This window comes from Panthera leo, chromosome B4 (assembly GCF_018350215.1).
Source record: "Panthera leo isolate Ple1 chromosome B4, P.leo_Ple1_pat1.1, whole genome shotgun sequence".
Taxonomy (NCBI): Eukaryota; Metazoa; Chordata; class Mammalia; order Carnivora; family Felidae; genus Panthera; species Panthera leo.
Genome location: NC_056685.1, coordinates 44,187,794 through 44,206,331, shown reverse-complemented (window position 1 = coordinate 44,206,331; position 18,538 = coordinate 44,187,794). Strand labels below are relative to the sequence as shown.

Sequence of the window (18,538 nt, the reverse complement as noted above, 5' to 3'; positions counted from 1 at the left end):
TTGAACAACCATGTTCAATATACATACAAAGACAATATACATACAATGTACATACAATATACATACAAAGACCATTTGTATGTCTTCAAAAACATGTATACTGAGGCACTTAGCCCATTTTTTACATTGGATTTCTCTCTTTGTTTTTATTCTGTTGTATGAGTTCTTTATATATATTAGATATTAGTCCTTTATCTGATATTGGTTTATAGATATTTTCTTCTCTTCTCTCCATGATCTCTCAACTATTTGATTCTTTCCTTTGCTGGGCAGAAGGTCTCTAGTTTAATGCAGTCCCTCTTTTCTTTTTTAGATTTGCTGTGATTTTTCTGACTTATTCCTGAAATCATTACCTACACCAAAGTCAAGGGTCTTTTTCCTTTTGCCTATACCAATGTTTTTCCATTTGTTATATATTTTAATGTTACCAATTTTTGTCTTTTTGTTTCAATTGAATGAATTCCTTTTAGCATTTCTGTAGGACATGTCTAATTTCTTCTGACACATGGCTTTAAAAACCACCACTGGAGTCATGCTGTTGCTTTCCCCTGACTGCCATCTGTGGCAAGAGTTGAAACTTTGATACACCATCCTCTAGGATGACGGGAAAGTCTTTATCTCTTCTTCATTTCTGAATGACAATTTGTTGAGTAAGGCATTCTTGTTTGATATTTTTTTTTCCCCTTTGACCACTTTCAGAATGTCATCCCATTGTCTCCTGCTTTCTACAGGAAGAAGATCTTGTGAGATGATCCTTTTTGGGGTCTGGTACGGCAAGCTGACCTCAGAGCCTTCATAGCAGTATTGGATCTGTTGCCCAAGATCAGGCACAGATGGAACTACCAAAGCAACTGGCTTTTGGTGCATAGGTTCATTTGTTGTGGCTGTGGCCCTGGGGTCTCAGTTGGAGACATGTGTAGATATTCCACGCAAACTGTACCTGTGTCTCAGGGACTCACCCTTGCGACTCTGGCTAGCAGAGGATTGTAGCAAGTACAGAGGCCCTGGATGACAAGGTTCATTGGTGACTGGGGCCATGGGCAGTGTGTGGTAGTAACATATGCTGGGGATGGGGAGTCCAAGTTTCCACTCTGTCCCAAGTGGCAGTTCCAAGATAGCAGCAGCGTGATCCAGTGGTGGCTTGTGAAAGCCATGTGTCAGGACCCAGGGATCTGGACACAGACCTCTAGATTCTTGGTCTCCAATGACAGCTTAGGCTTTAGTGTGGAAGCTGAAAGTGTGTTTGGGTATGTAGCGGTATAGCAGCAGCAATGAGGATTCAGAGCCCTACAGTTGGACCGGAGAGAAGAGACTCAAGGCAGTGGTGACTTGGCCTACCAATGAAGGGTCAGAGCCTTGAGCTACCATAGGTGGAGAAAAGTCTTCAGGTGTTAGCCATGGCAGTTCAGAGTCTAGGCCTGGAGGGTTTTGGGGTTCCAAATAGCAAGAGCATCCTTTGCAATGAAGACACAGGGTATTAAATGGAATACGGTGAGTGGGGCTCAAGGCAGCAAATATCTGCACCCATAGTGGCAGTTAAGGCACACCTTAGGATCTGAGGTCAGGTCTCAGGAAACAGCCTCAGTAATGTGACACAATGCCCTAAGCTGGGACCAAGAGTGGGCAAAAATCAGACGCAGTTCTAGTCTTGTATACATGACGTGCTATGGCCACCAATCCCTAAGAGCAGAATTGGAGCCCTTGAAGGCAAGTCTCATCATAGCAACACCTCCAGCCTCTGGGAGGATGTGTAGAGGGCACACTCTGGGCTGCTCCAACAACTGGGATTAGAATGGACGGGCTCCTTCTGTGGCAAAAGCTGCAGACATCCCCATAGTTGAAGCTTAGTGGGTTCTCCTGCTCCCCTTCTTTCCATGAGGTGACTCTCCATGAGGGGATTCCTCCAGGTGCCAAGTGGCTCTCAGCTGCAGGGTTGGGTGATGCAGGCCAAATGCTTCCTTTGCTTTCCATGGGACCATCCTGGATTTTTGATCGGCACCAGATTTTTGGTGTTTCTTTCTTATCTAGAGCTTTCCCTGAGCAGTTTTTAGTTTGAAGTTGTTTAGTTACTGTTCTGACTGATTTTGTGGGCAGATGAGCATTATGACCTCCTAGTCTCCATCTTGCTCATGGCACTCTTTACACGTATACAATTAACTGATTGTCATCTACGCCCCATGAATCCTGACTAATTTCCAATAAAATATATTAAATTACCACTAACAAGCTCCTTTCCACCACCTATTATATGTATGCCTCAACTTTCCAAAAATTTGGATTACCTCACTTTGCTTCTCTGAAAGCCCTACACCAATACCAGTTTTTGCTGAACAACGGAAATCAGAAGGGGATTTTTGTGTTTAGGACAAAAGGCGAAAAGTGAAAATTGTGTTCAGGGCTAGTTTTACCGTTTAGTGTCAGCTCATACCCCAAGCAACAAGATTCGTCCTGTCAAGTTCATTTCTCAGAAACTATATACTCTGTGTATCAGTATCAAGCATAGGGTTGAACTGTATTTTTGAGTGTCTGTGCTTCATCTCAATTTATTTTGTGTATCCACTCACAAGGTGTGTCTTGAGGTGTCAGAAAAGCCTAAGGAGGTTATATGTGTTATGGGTTATGGGGGGCTGGTTGCTTTTTATATCAGGAAATGCTCATTTTTCCATGTAAGTTAATGTTATTTGCTTTTTCACTTTACACCATTTCAGCTTCAGAATGTTTTCATAGGAACAATCTGCTTTCAGAGAGAACGGGAAATCCATCCTTCTACCCACGTTGTAATGAGGCCGGCTAGCACTGGTTACTGAACACCAGTTATTCATCAACGAACCTTCTATGCTTTCATGATTTCACATTAGAGACCTGAAATGAAACATTCGTGGTGACTTTGCAACACAAATATTAGTAACTGCTAAAAACTATAAGGCATATGGTATTCATCCAACCATACGGTGTTATAATAATGACCTTGATAATCTTCTTTCTCAACAAAATTCAGAGAGAAAAATACACAGGTTTTGAAATTTACTGACGCATCTATCGTTTCTGCTGATCTCTATTCCTCTTTGTGGGTATGCCTTACCATCTACATCAGTTACTTTTAGCTTGAAGATCATTTCTGAAAGACAGGTGTACTAACAAAAATTGTTAAGTTTTGTGTTTGATGTGGGGTCTTTATGCATCTTTTCTTTCTGAAAAACAGCTTTGCTGAATTATAATTCTTGTTTGACAGGTCTTTTTGCTTTGTTTTCTTTTGTTTTGGGTTTTTATGTGTGTGTGCGGGGAGTTGGTTTTTTTTGTTGTTGTTGTTGTTTTGTTTTTTTAAGTATTTTCGTGGTGAAACTTATCTATTAATCATATTGTTATTTTCCTAAATATACTGACTTGTTTTTCTCTTTCTCTTGCTATGATCACCTATTTTTGTTGGCTTGCCTTTCATTTTATTCTTAAGCTGTTGCAAACAAAACAAAACACAACAAAACAACATTTACCACATTACCCATGTTAAAAAAATAGACTACTTTGTTAGAGAAGTTTTAGTCTCCTAGCAAAACTCAGACATAGCACAGAGGTTTTCTGCATTCCCCTACTGTCTGTGTGTCAATGCACAAGCAGTTCGTAGACTCTCTCATTTTCAAAATCCCTCAGTGGGTGGTTCACTTGCTACAACTGATAAAACTGTACTGACACCTCTTTATCACCCAAAGTCCATAGTTTACTTTCAGGTACTCTTGATGTTGTGCATTTTAAAAGTTTACAAAAATATATAAGGACACGTATGGAGTTATACAGAATAGTTTCCCATCCTTCAAAATCCTCTGTCCTTCACCTATCCATGCTTTTCCCCCCTAAACCCTGTCAACCACTGATCTCTTTACTGTCTCCATAATTTTGTTTTTTTCCAGATGGTCATATAGTGGGAATTATACAGTCTCACATCTTACATTGCATTTCGCTAGATCATGCATCTTAACCAACATAAGCACACATGTTAGGAGTGTTAACTATCACATTGTTGCCCAAAAGATATCTAGAAATTTCACCTTTAAAACTGGAACTCAACTCACTGAACAATAATTCCCCTTCTCCTCTTTCCCCTCAACCCTGGGCAATCACTATTCTACTTGCTCTGTCTATCACTTTTACTACTTTGGATACTTCATATAAGTGGAATCATACAGTTTTATTTTTTATTTCGTATGTATGACTGGCTTATTTCACTTAGCATAATGTCCTGGAGTTTCATCCATAGTGTAGTAGGTGATAGGATTTCCTTCATTTTTACAGCTGAATAATACTACAGTGTTATGTATATATGTATACTATGCTTTCTTTCTCCATTCATCCCTTAGTGGACATTTGGGTGACTTCTACTCCGTGGCTCTAATGAATAATGCTGCAGTGAGCATGGGTGTATATATATCTTTGAGATCTTGCTTTCAATTCTTTTAGATAGTTTCCTACATGTGAGATTGCTGATTCATATGGTAATTGTATTTTTAATTTCTTGAAGAAGCTCCATACACGTTTTCATAGGGGCTGACCAATTTACATTCCCAAAAACCGTGTGTGAGTTTCCTCCTTTTCGACCTCCTCACTGACACATTTTTAAGAAATGTTTATTTATTTATTTTGAGAGAGAGATAGAGAGAGAGAGCAAGCAGGGGAGGTGCCGAAGGAGGGAGAGAGAGAGCATCTGAAAGCAGATCCACGCCATCAACAAAAGCCCATGCAGGGCTAAACCCACAAACTGTGAGATCATGACCTCAACCAAAACCAAGATTCGGACTTTACCAACTGAGCCACCCAGGTGCCCCGACACAATTGTGTGTGTGTGTGTGTGTGTGTGTGTGTGTGTGTGTGTGTGTTCCATCCATCATAATGAGTATAAGGTGATAACTCATCGTGAAAATGATTTGCATTTCTCTACTCATTAGCGATATTGAGCATCTTTTCATATGATGTTTCACCATTTGTATATATTCTTTGGAACTTTGTGTATTTCATTTATTTGTCCATTTTTTTAATTGTGTTTCTGGTGTTTGCTGTAGTCATTACCGCCTTGTAGATTCCTTATGTATTTCAGATATGATTTTCTTGTTTGAGATATGATTTGCAAGTGTTTTTTTCCACTCTGTATTTTCATTGCTGATCATGCCGTTTAATGCACAGAAATGTTTCAGGTTGATATTGCCCACTTATCTACAATGGACTTTTCCTCTGTGCTGTTGGTTTCGGTGGCATAGCCAAGAAATCATTGCCAAATACAATGTTGTTTAATATACCCCCTTTTTTCTTTGAGAAACTTTATAGTTTTACATCTTACATTTATGTCTTTAGTTCATTTGGAGTTAATTTCAGTATACAGTGTAAATGTAAACATCCAACTTCATTCTTCTGCATGTGGGTAGTCAGTTTCCAGACACCCTTTGTAAAAGATCCGTTGTTTCCCTTTTGAATCGTTCTGATATCCTTATCAAAACTGATTAGACTGATTATACATGGTTTGTGTCTGAATATTTTTAAGGGATTGTTTCCATGAGGGGCTTAGGGTCTGTCTCTTTCTGTTCCTTCATCTTGTTACTTGTATCCCATTCCAGGCGGAAATAGTGTGCAGGGCAGGGGTATGGATTCTGTGGCAGATAATGTGGCGTAAGGCTGATGGAGGTGAAAGACCTGTCACTCATCCCTGATTTTCACACTGACTTAAGTCACTTCACAATCCACTCTGTTCCCTCAAGACTATTTCTTTGTCTGTATTTGCCGGTGTTCTTTGGTCATTTTATTATGATGTCATGAGATGTGGATTTGTATGTGCTCATTCTGTTAGCAGTTGCTACATCTCTGGTGTCTATAAATATTTTAAATGATATTAGTAAGCTGTTCATTCGTCGTGCCTTAAGATTGCTGTCCTGTTTTTTTTTCTGCCTCCGTTCTTCTCATATTCTACTTAGACCTACGCTGGCTTTCCTGACACTGTTTTGAAAGTCTGAATTCTGTAAATTCTTCTCTTTTTTTCCGTCTCATCCTAAGAAATAAATAAATTTTGTTACTCCTCCAAGTTCATCAGTTCTTTTCTATCTAATCCCAGACTTTCTGTAGAGAAAATTTCGTGAATTTTCCATTTCAGGTATGTATTTGTTCACTCAGATTCTCTGTGGCTTCTTCATATACTTTTATTTCTCTATTGATATTTCCTACTTGCTAAATTACTGCCATCACATGCTCCTGTAATTATTTCAACTAAGTTTTCTGTATAGTTTACATATCTTTATAAGAAGGACTTTTCAATGCTTTTTTCTAATATGTGCAGCAATTAGCCCATTAGAAGTTGCTATGGACATATGCTTTCCCTTCATTGGAAGATATTTTCCAATTTCTCTTCACATTTTGTAACTTTCTATTTAGACACTTTTTAAAATATAGTTTAGTAAATATGCATTCTGTTTCATTTTTCGTAGATTTCCTATGTTTTTTGTTGTAAAAACTTTATGGCAGCATCTTCTCCACTGATGTCTGTTTGCTGATAGTTTTCTTCCATTTTTCAGTGTTCTTATTGCTTACTTTTATGACCTTTGACTTTGAAGCCTTGATGTTAATTACTAGTGGTTTTTTTTGTTTTGTTTTGTTTTGTTTTTGTTTTTGTTTTAAAGAAAGGGTGTGTTCAAACACTGCAGGTCAGTACAGCTTCCACGTTCTGCAGTGTGACCTCAGTGTCTGTGTGTGAATGCGGGAGGGGACTGTTCAGACCTTTACTCTCAGTTCCCAAGTCTCCTTGTGCTCTTACTTTCTCCTGGGTTCCTCTTGGTCTCCTCTCCATGTGTGTCTATTTTTTCCATAAGCTAAGAGTGTTGGAGAGCGAATGTCAACTCCTCCGTTATATTCTCACATCCAGTGTCTTTCCATTGTATTTATGGGGGTCACAGTGCTTGAAACAAACACTGCTAACTCCGACCAGGACAAGTATGGGTTTCTTTCATCATTTCCGAGCGAAATCAGCACTTGGAGCTGAAACATGAATGGGTGCCCGTCCCCATCCCCAGTGCTGATCAGGTCTCCCCCTGTGGCGCCAGCACCATTGCTCTTTGCAGCATCTCCGAACTGTAAAAGCTACAATCTTCTGGATCACTGAGCCAGGGGTGGGCAGGTGGAGAGACACGGGAGCATCCTAGGCGAGAAGGTGACAAATGTGCTTCTGACTTGAATCTCCACTGTACCTATTTCATAAGTTACTAACCTTTGATCCATTTTCTAAACTCTGAAATTGTTTTCATGGTCAGTTTGTCCTCTTCACTTAGTCCTACTAACATAATTTTATACTTTACTGTCCAGTGCATAACATTATATTATAATTTGCAAGTGTTTATAAAGGAAGAAAGGATGAACTTTTATTTGTTATTACAGAATTCAAACGATTATAAGAGCTTGTATTTGACTTCCAATAAAATTTGTTTTCTCATAGTTTTTGTTGAATTTACTCTCTGCTACTACATGGATTAGAGGCTCCCAGAGAAGCCATCATAGTTCATCTGTGCAGCCAAAAGCCTTAACATTTTCTCCCAAAGTGTAAGTCTCTTGACAACTTTTGATTTTATGCCTCACAAGAATTGTTCTTAGAAACAAAAACAGCAATGTGTGAACAGTCGCATAATCACAGTAGTTGAAGTTTTTCCAGAGAAAATGGTATGGGAAATCTTGAGATTGAGATATATAAGTATGAGTCAAAATGGATGGTTCATTCCTCAAAATACTATGGTCCCTAGTAAGAGATATAAGCAATCTTATGGCAAGATTGATGAGGTATAATTCTCTGTATTTCAGGTTGTCAGCATCTTCAGAGAGTGACAACGGTTGCCCATATTTCAATTTTGATACAAACAAAATTTATTTTGTACCCTGCTCAGTAATGAGACCATATGTGTGTAAGCACCAGGCATTTTAGTTACTTCATTTTGGTAGAATGCTCTTTCACCTTTTATGAGGAATCCATTACTCATTACTTCAACAGCCATACAATAGTTTTCGTTGCACATTTTGAAGATAATGTTTTTAGTGTAATTTTTGATTCACAATAAACTAAGAGGAAGGTCCAGAGAATCCTCTATTGCCCCTGTCTGCACACGTGCATGGTCCCTCCCATTATCACCATCACTCCCTAAAATGTTTCATTTGTTATCAAGAACGAATCTGAATCAATGCATATATATCACCCAAAGTCCAATGTGTACCTGAGGCTTCATTCTTTGTGTTATAGAACTGTTTGTCAAATTTAATTATATTAATGTAAAAAAATATATATACTCAGGTATATATTATTTGTGTCTTAAGCTTTTGCTATTTAGTAAAATTAATTATATATATGTATATATATATTACAAATCATAATATTATTGTAAAAATCCTCAACAAAATGAATAATTCCATTTGTATTTCCAAGTTAATTAATTTGTCCTAGCTCTCAAAGGACCTCAAATGAGGATTGAACCACCCAGGGTGACAAGGTTATTAGTCAGAATTGAGTCTGTAGACAGAAACAACAGACACTTTAAGTAAGCATTTATCTACTTATAAGGGAAAGCTTACTAAGAGGAAGGGATACTGGTTAAAGAAAATTACAAAGAATATCATAGAAGTAAAGGATGGATCACTGAAGCCAGGCCTACTCTCTGAAGATGGGATTCAGATATCATTGAAGACGATGTGGCTACACACAGCTTCACGGCTGACAGGCTCACTGGATTGGCCTGGGACAGATCAGCTCCACACTCCACGGGCTGAACTTGGTGAGGAAGGATATCAGGCTGTGACTGGCAACAGGAAGAGCTCCCTGTCAGAGCGTCAGGAGGAAAGACCAGAAGACAGGAAACTGACAGATTGCCTATAAGAACTTGCTGTGGGATGAATACATGTGACTTCCTACAAGACTGCCACTGGCAACCAAGCCATGGCGGCCAAAGGAGAGAAAACACCATGAATCCAGGAAGAAGAGCCCTTTCTGCTGCACTGGCTCTCCATTGTCTTTTACTGACAAAAGTCAATTTCATGTGAGATGACAAGAGAGAAAATGGATAGGATCTTCCACTGTTATCTGAGAACAGGGCACTGAGGGTGTATTTGGAGCTGAGAGTACTAAATGAACGGCCCCTTGAGGTTATCATAGAACAACCACAGGGTTGCTGTATAGGAGCCATTCAGATCGGCCCACTTCCTCTGAGAATGGAACCAAAGTGCACTCTCCGAATCTCTCTTGGTGCCACACTATCAAAGGTTACACTCATTTCAAGGTAGACATTGGTTTCTAACTGGATAATAACCAGTGTCTTATTTGCTGTTATCCTCACATGGATTCAGATAATTTGGAAAAGATTTATTTTTTTAATGTTTTTATGCACACACCTCTGTCAGTCTTTACAACTGTGCCAAAAAATACTTTGAGGCAAAAAAAATAAAATGTTCAATAATAGAGAAAACAAAAAATTAAAATATACAGAAATCAGTGTCGGTCAAACGTTTAGTTATTGCCAGAATTCAAGACAAACTTGGGTAATTTGATAATGATTCAGAGATATTTCTACCCTAATTCAATTATAAGAGGGAGAGAGAGTAAAGTCGATTATTACTTGAAAACCAAATTCATATTTCACATATATTTATATCTGTGAATATAGACATATTCTTTATATTCTCTGTACATAATCCTATTGTCTTTTAGAAAAATTATATGAATATTCAAAATGTATTGAATATAGTTGTTAATGAGAGCTGTAGCTAATTACTACATTTGTGTTTCATACTACCCAAGTTTGCAGTGACGTTGAAAATTAAGCAATTATTTTTCATTTACCTGTTTGTGGTTTGGTTATGTTATAGCTGATCAAGGCTGGACTTGACTCCAGACTACTTGTTATAGCTGATCAAGGCTGGACCTTACTCCAGACTGCATACACGTTCAGCTCAGATCCCTGTATAGATTCATTTTGAGAAGACCGGGCTGCCTGATATATGATCTTTTGTAGCAGAGATAACAGCAGAAGTGTGTTTCTTAGTGCCTGGTCCCTGAACTCATGAGCTATCACATTCCCTCTCACATTATATTGTGAAAACAAGTGATCACATCCTTACATTATACTGGGAAAACAAGTCACACGGGCAACTTCTCATGGCTGTCTGTAGAGTATACTCTTGTCAAAGTGGTCAGAGGGAAGAAATGTAGATTCACTGAAAATAACCTAAACTACCATTATAGCCATAGGAATGTTTTTTATTATATTGCTTGAATAGATAAGTTTGCAAAAGAAAAAATAGATAGTTTGCAAAAGATAAGTGTGCAAAAGAAAATGATTGGGAGATAGATTAAAAATTTGGTTCTTGCTTAACTTCCCATCTGGATTTTTTTCTTCTGTGCTGAAAGTCCTTATAAAGCAGTTTTCTATACTGACAGACATAATGGTATAGGTGCTTTCACCACGGTCCTTGATCAATTTACAAATAAGGTATAAGCATAAAGGTAGAAAGTAAGGACATTGGCAGTGAACGCAGTCACTTCATGAAATTTCTAAGTGCATACTTGTAGTCCTGGGGCTCAGTTACGTAACTGCTCTGGCCCAGTTTCCTCTGCTAAGAAATATGAAAGAAATAGTATCTTATTCACAGTTACTTGAACAGTATTTGAACAGTACCTCTTGACCCATGAGTGTTCACTAGATCTCAGTCGTTGTGGCTTAAGAGCTTGTTGTTTTTGTGCCATTACCTGTGACATGATGATCGTAATTGTAACAACTTATGTAGGAATAAATAAAAATAAACAATATGATGCCTATAGATCCTTGAAATAAAGCTTAAGAACATTAAGTTCTTCCTATCTGTGATCTCTTCATATTTTGCTTTTCCCAATATTCAATAAAGGCCATTTTCCAATAAAACTGGTGTTCTGTCTTCTTCCTTCCACCCAGTGAAATAGCAGGACATCAGAAATGTAATCTGACAATCATTTTGACGATATACACCAAAGAAATCTGCATTCAAAAAGTGAGAAAATCAATACACATCATGTATGAACACTAGAGTAATTTCTTCCATATATGTGTTTCATATTTTGAAATCAAGTCGCAATAACTGTTCTTTCCCCTTATTGGCCAAGAACCCGAGTCTCCTCACAAATGGTGTTATTTGGACATAAGTAAAGACTGTCTCTTTTGGAATTGAAGAATTTGAAGGGGATTTTCAAGCTATGACATGATAGCCTGTTTGATTAGTAGATTTGGGGTCCTACAGGGTCCAAGATGAAGGGATTGAAATGCCCTTTCCCTTCCAATGGTGGAGTATCCCATCCACACTTATGCATCTGTTACCATAAAGAATGGAGAAAAATAAGAGATGCTGCTAAATACATTCTGATGTAGAACACCTCCAAGTTTTCTCCCAAAGTATTTTTTACATTTCTAAATACATACATAAAACAGTGCAAAAATTTTTACCTATACCCATATGAAACCATGGAAATTATTCATGAGCTTGGGTTAGGGGATCCACCAACACCACTGGTGATATATAAATATGGAACATTATTAGGGAGATGATCATTAAGAATAAATTGAGAATAGGGGTGCCTGAGTGGCTCGGTCGGTTGATCGTCCGACTTCAGCTAAGGTCATGAGTTAGGTCTGTGAGTTCGAGTCCCGCATCGGGCTCTGTGCTGATGGCTCAGAGTCTAGAGCCTGCTTCGGATTCTGTGTCTGCCTCTCTCTCTTCCCCTCTCCTGCTCATGCTCTGTCTCTCTCTCTGTCATAAATAAATAAACATTAAAAAAATTTTTAAAAAAAGAATAAATTGAGAATAGAAAGTATCATAGAGAAGTCAGGGATATAAAGATCAAATTGGTAATTTTCTCTGTGTCTACCTTGTGAGAATATGCATAGGTATTGTCCATATTGGGCTCGTTATTTTGGCTCCCGGAATGCAGAAAGGACTGAGCTGTGTATTCAAAATCTCTTGTCCCAAATTTACTAATATTAAAATTTTGTTTTCTGGTAATTAATGGGTGTAGAGATAAATCTCTAGGGGCACCTGGGTGGCTCAGTCGGTTTATATCTGACTCCTGATTTTGGCTCAGTTCATTATCTCATGGTTCATGACGCTGAGCCTCACATCAGGCTCTGCACTGACAGCATGGAGACTGCTTGGGATTCTGTCTCTCCCTCTCTCTGCCTCTCCCTCTTTTCTCTCTCCCTCTCTCACCCTCAAAATAAATGAAGTTATTTTAAAAAGAGTCCTTGAAATCTAATTCACCTTGCCATCATTATCCAAAGATATTTTCACTATTTGTTCATTTCTAATTCATCCGTCGTTCCTAGGTCACCTGGTTTGCTATTATTAGAAATAGTTAAATACTTGATATCATAAAAAGTAAATTCTAAGTACCCATATCATTTTGAGTCATTTGAGTTTGGTTTTTTATACTGCTAGGCATAGATTTCATTAAAGTTAAATGCCAAAAAAAGGAACCCATGTTTAAATGTGTCACAAAAGACAATATAAATTATTTAATTTAAAACATAAATGAGTATAAATACAGGAATAATAGATGTAAGTACCTCCAACTGCAGAAGACATTAGTGAATTTTACATGATTTGGCATCATTGGTGAATGCTTTGGATTAATCCTACCTATATATAGAAAAAGCATTCAACAAAACTAGGAGATAGAGAAATATGTTCCAAATGAAAAAAAAGATAAAATGTCAGAAAAAGATGGACATAACACGGAGATAAGCCATCTACCTGATAACCAGTTGAAAGTAATGGTCATCCACATGTTCACCAAACCCAAGAGAAGGGTAGATGAACACAGTGAGAACCTCAGCAAAGAAATGGAAAATTAAAAAAAAAATAACAATCAGACCTGAAGAGTACAATGATGGAAATTTAAAATGACATTAGAATGAATCAATAACAGATTGGGGGATGCAGAAGGATCAACTACCTGGAAGACAAGGTAGTAGAAATCATGCAAGCAAAACAACAACAAGAAAACATTAGTTTTATTTTATTTAATTTTTATTTATTTTTACCTTGGCAAGAGAGACAGAGCGTTTGAAAAGGGAGAGGGACAGGAGAGAGAGAGAAAGAGGATCTCAAGCAGGTTCCACACTCAGTACAGAGGCAGACGTGGGACTCCTACCCTTGACCCTGGGATCATGACCTGAGCTGAAATCACGAGGTAGAGTCTCAACTGAATGAGCTTCCCAGGAGTCCCAATTCTACAAAACTTTTAAAGGGAGTTGACACCTCTGCATCTTAAATTAGTCTCAAAACTGAAGACAATGGAAAGTTTCCAGATTCATTCCACGTGGACAGTGTTACCATGAAACCAAAACCAAACAAGGAAACCAAACAAACACACACACACACAGAAACACACACACACACACCACAGTATACGCCAATATCCCTGATCATAATGCAACAATCCTCACTCAAGTATTAGCAAAATGAATTCCACAATACAAGAAAGGTTCCAACAGCATGATTGCATGGGTTTGTTCCACTTATGCAAGGATGCTTCAAGACCTGCAAATCCATCAACCTGTCACACCACGTTAACTGACTGAAACATCAAAATCATGTGGTCGTCTCAAGAGATGCAGAGAAAGTAGCTGACAGAATTAAACATCCATTTATAGAAAAAACTTCCCAGAGTGTGTAGAGAAGGAATTTCCCTTCATATAATAAAGTTCATATATTGCAAGCCCACAACTAACATCATTCTCAACAGGGAAAAGCCAAAAGCTTTTCCTTTCAGATCAGGATCAAGACCAGGAAGTCCACACTTACCACTTTATTCAACACAGTACTGGAGGTCCTAGACACAGAGATCTGAAAAGAAAAATCAATCAAAGACATCCATGCTGGTAAAGAAAATGCAAAACAGTCACTATTGGCAGATGACTTAATTTCTAGACAAAAAAATGAGACACTACACCAAAGTAACATATTAGAATGAATACGTGAAATCAGTCAAGTTGCAGGACACAAAATTAATATATAGAAATCTTGTGGACTTTATACAGTAGTAATATTCCGTGAGAAAGAGAAATTAAATAATCCCATTTATAATCGAATTTATAAGAATCAATTACCAAAGAATATTTTAACCAATGGGGTGAAATTCTTTTTTTTTTTTTTTTTCTTCTTTTTTTTTTTTTATTTTTTAATATATGAAATTTACTGTCAAATTGGTTTCCATACAACACCCAGTGCTCATCCCAAAAGGTGCCCTCCTCAATACCCATCACCCACCCTGCCCTCCCTCCCACCCCCCATCAACCCTCAGTTTGTTCTCAGTTTTTAACAGTCTCTAATGCTTTGGCTCTCTCCCACTCTAACCTCTTTTTTTTTTTTTTTTCCTTCCCAATGGGGTGAAATTCTTACACGCTGAAAATTTAGGCTATTGTTAGAAGAAATTTGAGGATGACACAAGTAAGTACATAGGAAGGTATATACTGTGCTTATGGAATGGAAGATATAATATTGGGAAAGTATCCCGATTATGCAAAATGACCTATGGATTCAATGTAATCGTTATAAAAATACTAATAGCATTTTTACAGAACTAGAATAAAATACCTGAAAGTTTGTATGGAACTACAAGAAACTCTGAATACCCAAAGCAATCATTAGAAACAGGAACAAAACTGGAAGAAACATTCTCTTGCATTTCAAAGTCTACTACAAAGCTTTAGCAAACCAAGCAGTATAGAACACGAGACACATAGATCAAAGGAATGGAGTAAAAAGCCCAGAAATAAATCTGTGTCTATGTGATCAATTAAATGTGACAAGAAGGCAAGAAGGGACACAAGGGAAAAGAGAGTCTTCAGTAAATGGTGTTTATAAAACTGGAAAACTATGTGCTAAAGAATAATACTGGACTACATGTTTACGCCAAACCCAAAAGAAACCTAAAATGAATTAAAGCGGTAGGGGTAAGGCCAGCAACAATAACTCCTAAAGAAAGCATAAGCAATAAACTCATGGAGAATGTTCTCCTCGGTATTCTTTTGGATCTGTTTTCATAGAGAACGGCAGCAAAATGAAAAATAAACAATATGACAAACCACAAGGCATTTGCCCAGCCAAGGAAACCATCAACAAAACAAAAAGGCTACCTACTGAATGGGAGATGATATTTGCAAATGACATATCTGGCAAGGGGTTAATATCCAAAATATATGAAGAATTCCTACATCTTAACACAAAAAGAATCCAAACGCATGATTAAAAAATGGACCTGAGATTTGAATAGGTATTTCCTGAAAGAAGATATGTAGATCGCCAACAGACATGTGAAAAGATGTTCAGTATCACTAATCATCAGGAAAACATAAACCAAAATCACAATGAGATACCACCTGCCACATGTCTGAATCCAAAAAACATGAAATAACAAATATTGGTGTGCATGTGGAGAAAAGGAAATCTTATGCACTGTTGGTGACAATTTGAATTGGTGTCGTCACAATGGGCAACAGGATGGAGGTTTCTCCAAACATTTTCCTCATTTTTGACACAGTTGATGGATCTAGAGGGTTTGACGCTAAATGAAATGAGTCAGACAGAGAAGGGCAAATATCATACGATTTACCTAATGATGTCAAAACAAAAACAAACCAACAAATGAACAAATCAATAGACTCACATGCAGAGAGACCAACTTTGTGATTTCTGTAGGGGAGTGGGGACGAGGGATGGCTGAAAGAAACGAAAGAAAGTAGGTGGTACAAACTTTCCATTATGAAATAAATAATTCACATGGATGTAAATTACAGCATGGAGAATAGAGTCCATTCCATTGTATTAATTTTGTATGGTGATGGGTGATCACAATGATTTATCATGATGATCATAGCGTAACGTGTATAAATGATGAATCATTATGTCTACACCTGAACTTAATGTGATATCTTTTGTCAACTATACATCCGGGAAAATAAATACATGAAAATGAAAATAGTATTGTCAACCCATTTTGCCAAACACAAAACAAAACAGAACTACAGACCAAAGGAAACATGCATGTGAATATGCCCAAAATTATTACCAATTCAAATCCAACAATGAACACAAAGGAAAAGAATTCCAGTGATGCAAAGTAGGTAATTTAGATATAAAGTTTTATTGCTTGGATGTTCATGTTATTTAATTGTCTTTTAAAAGTACTTTTAAAAGTAGTTTCTCTGCCCTACACCAATATTTTGAGTTAAGTGAAATTGTTAAACACTCATTAATTTTCCCCTACAGAGTTAGACTTAGGCTTTTTGTATGTTTGTTTGTTTATAACAAATATTCCTATTTAAATACAGACACCTAGTTACCATTGGTGAATGAATAAGTAAATAGCATGAATAATTATTTAACATTCAAATCTCTGGAATGGTGCTATGGCTCAATATTATTCAATGTTTTATCTTTCTTACAGGCATTTATTTTTTCCGGCAAAAACTTTAATAACCTATTTACAAATAATACAAATGTAATGTAGGTATATTCAAAATGAAGGTAGAATTTGAGAAGATCCATTCAGAAATTGATGTCTTTATGGCAGTCGCAAAAAATTGAAAACGTAGTCATTTTTCACTCTTAGTGTCAAATATAATTAAACACCCGTCTACGGGTTGCTGATTTTAGAATATTTTCAGTGAAATAGAAATGACATATCAAGGGCATAAGAAAAAAGAAATACGTAATATCTAGATGTAGCAAATTTGCCTAAAAGTAAAACACAAACTTCTAAGATATTTTACACAAGGCCTAAGTCCTCAGTGTTTGTAATTCAGATGGAAGTAAGTGAACAGCCTGGGTGGTTAAGTCTCCGACCCAGTATCTCGTGGAACATAAACTTTGTCAGAGGCATTTGCTGAAGGACAAACGAAATGCCACACTGCAAGCTCAAAGCCTCTACATTCTGGAGCTGTGTGAGGAGATAAAGTGTCTTCAAAATAGCCCAAGGGTAAGAATTTCCTGTTCAAATTTGAAGTGACACACTGATGAGAAATCTACTTTTTCCACTATTGCTTCACTCTCAGCTCTCACAGGGCCGGCAGGCTGTGAAGACCACAGACACTGTCTGGTCACGAGAGGAACCTGATTCCCTCTGGACGATGCATGACTGTCTGGCCAACAGAAGGTATGTGTCACCACGGTCCTGCCTTTCTAGTAGTCACCCCAGTGAGTGGGAGATTATAAATGCTGGTGGGATGCACCTGAGGCACAGCTAATATACAATGAAATCACAGAGAACATTGGCATCTGCATTCCAACAATTCAGGGTAACAAACAAGAATGACTATGAGATACATTAGAGATCTTACAATATTCAAATTCTTGCCTGTGGAGAAGTCATTAAGAACATATGCATATACCTATGCATAGGTTTGCAAATCAATATAATTTAAGGTGAGATCACAGAAGCATCAGGACAAAGAACACATGATTTGAATTTGTCATCAGTTGTCATCAAGAATATATTATATATATTCGACATTGGTCCAGTCTTTAAAAATAAATCCCTAAAATGAATCCATTATACCATAAAGGTGAAATGGAATTCCTGATACAGTTATTTCAATAAATGAAAGCAGTTTGGTTTTCATAAAATTCAAGATGAGGTACCTTGTTTAAAAATGTTAATTTAAACTTAACTATATACAATCCAAAGACTTTTTATAAAATTGAACAAAACTTGGCCAAGAAAGATATTCAATACTGAAAGATGTTCTTGTGTAATGAATTGTTACATGGTGTAAATGCTATGAATCAGTAATGATAAATGGTTACTGTGTTAAAAATATTTACAATTGGGGCGCTTGGGTGGCTTAGTCAGTTGGGCGTCCAAAGTCTGCGGGGGTCATGATCTCACGGTCTGTGAGTTCGAGCCCTACCTCAGACTCCGTGCTACAGCACGGAGCCTGGAGCCTGCTTCAGATTGTGTGTCTTTCTCTAAACCTCCCCCACTCACAGTCTGTCTTACTCTCTGTCTCTCTCTCTCAAAAGGAAACAAAAAAATTGTTTCAATAAAAATTATTAAAATCACTAACACATTATTGAGAACTTAGACCAATCAGATTGATTTTAAGTGCTATATATGCGTTATAGTGTATGTCTTTTAATTCCTATTTTAGATTACTAAACTAGATAGCTAGACATGAAAGAAATCTTTTTAATTTTTTTTTAATTTTTAATGTTTATTTATTTTTGAGAGACAGAGAGAGACACAGAATGAGCAGGAGAGGGACAGAGAGAGGGAGACACAGAATCTGAAGCATGCTTCAGACCATGAGCTGTCAGCACAGAGCCCCGCATGGGGTTCGAACCCGGAAACCATGAGATCATGACCGGAGCGAAAGTTGGTCGCTCAACCAACTGCTCAGTTGACTGAGCCACCCAGATGCCCCACGAAATAATTTTTGAAGCTGATACTTTGTACTTGGAGAGACAGGAGTAATTCCAGACTTCACTGACTGCACAGTTCCTTGACTGA

The 18,538-nt window shown here is 37.5% G+C and overlaps 1 protein-coding gene across 1 annotated transcript in view; it reads left to right on the top strand.

Annotated features, from left to right (window-relative positions):
* The window catches only part of LOC122225346 (NKG2-A/NKG2-B type II integral membrane protein-like), a 72,934-nt gene extending 64,050 nt beyond the window's left edge, over positions 1–8,884 (top strand). The window contains exons 5-6 of the mRNA XM_042948280.1: positions 7,822–7,903; positions 8,573–8,884. Of these exons, the coding sequence (XP_042804214.1) occupies positions 7,822–7,903; positions 8,573–8,884 (394 nt within the window). The remainder of the gene's footprint in view (positions 1–7,821; positions 7,904–8,572) is intronic.
* Positions 8,885–18,538: the final 9,654 nt, after the last annotated feature.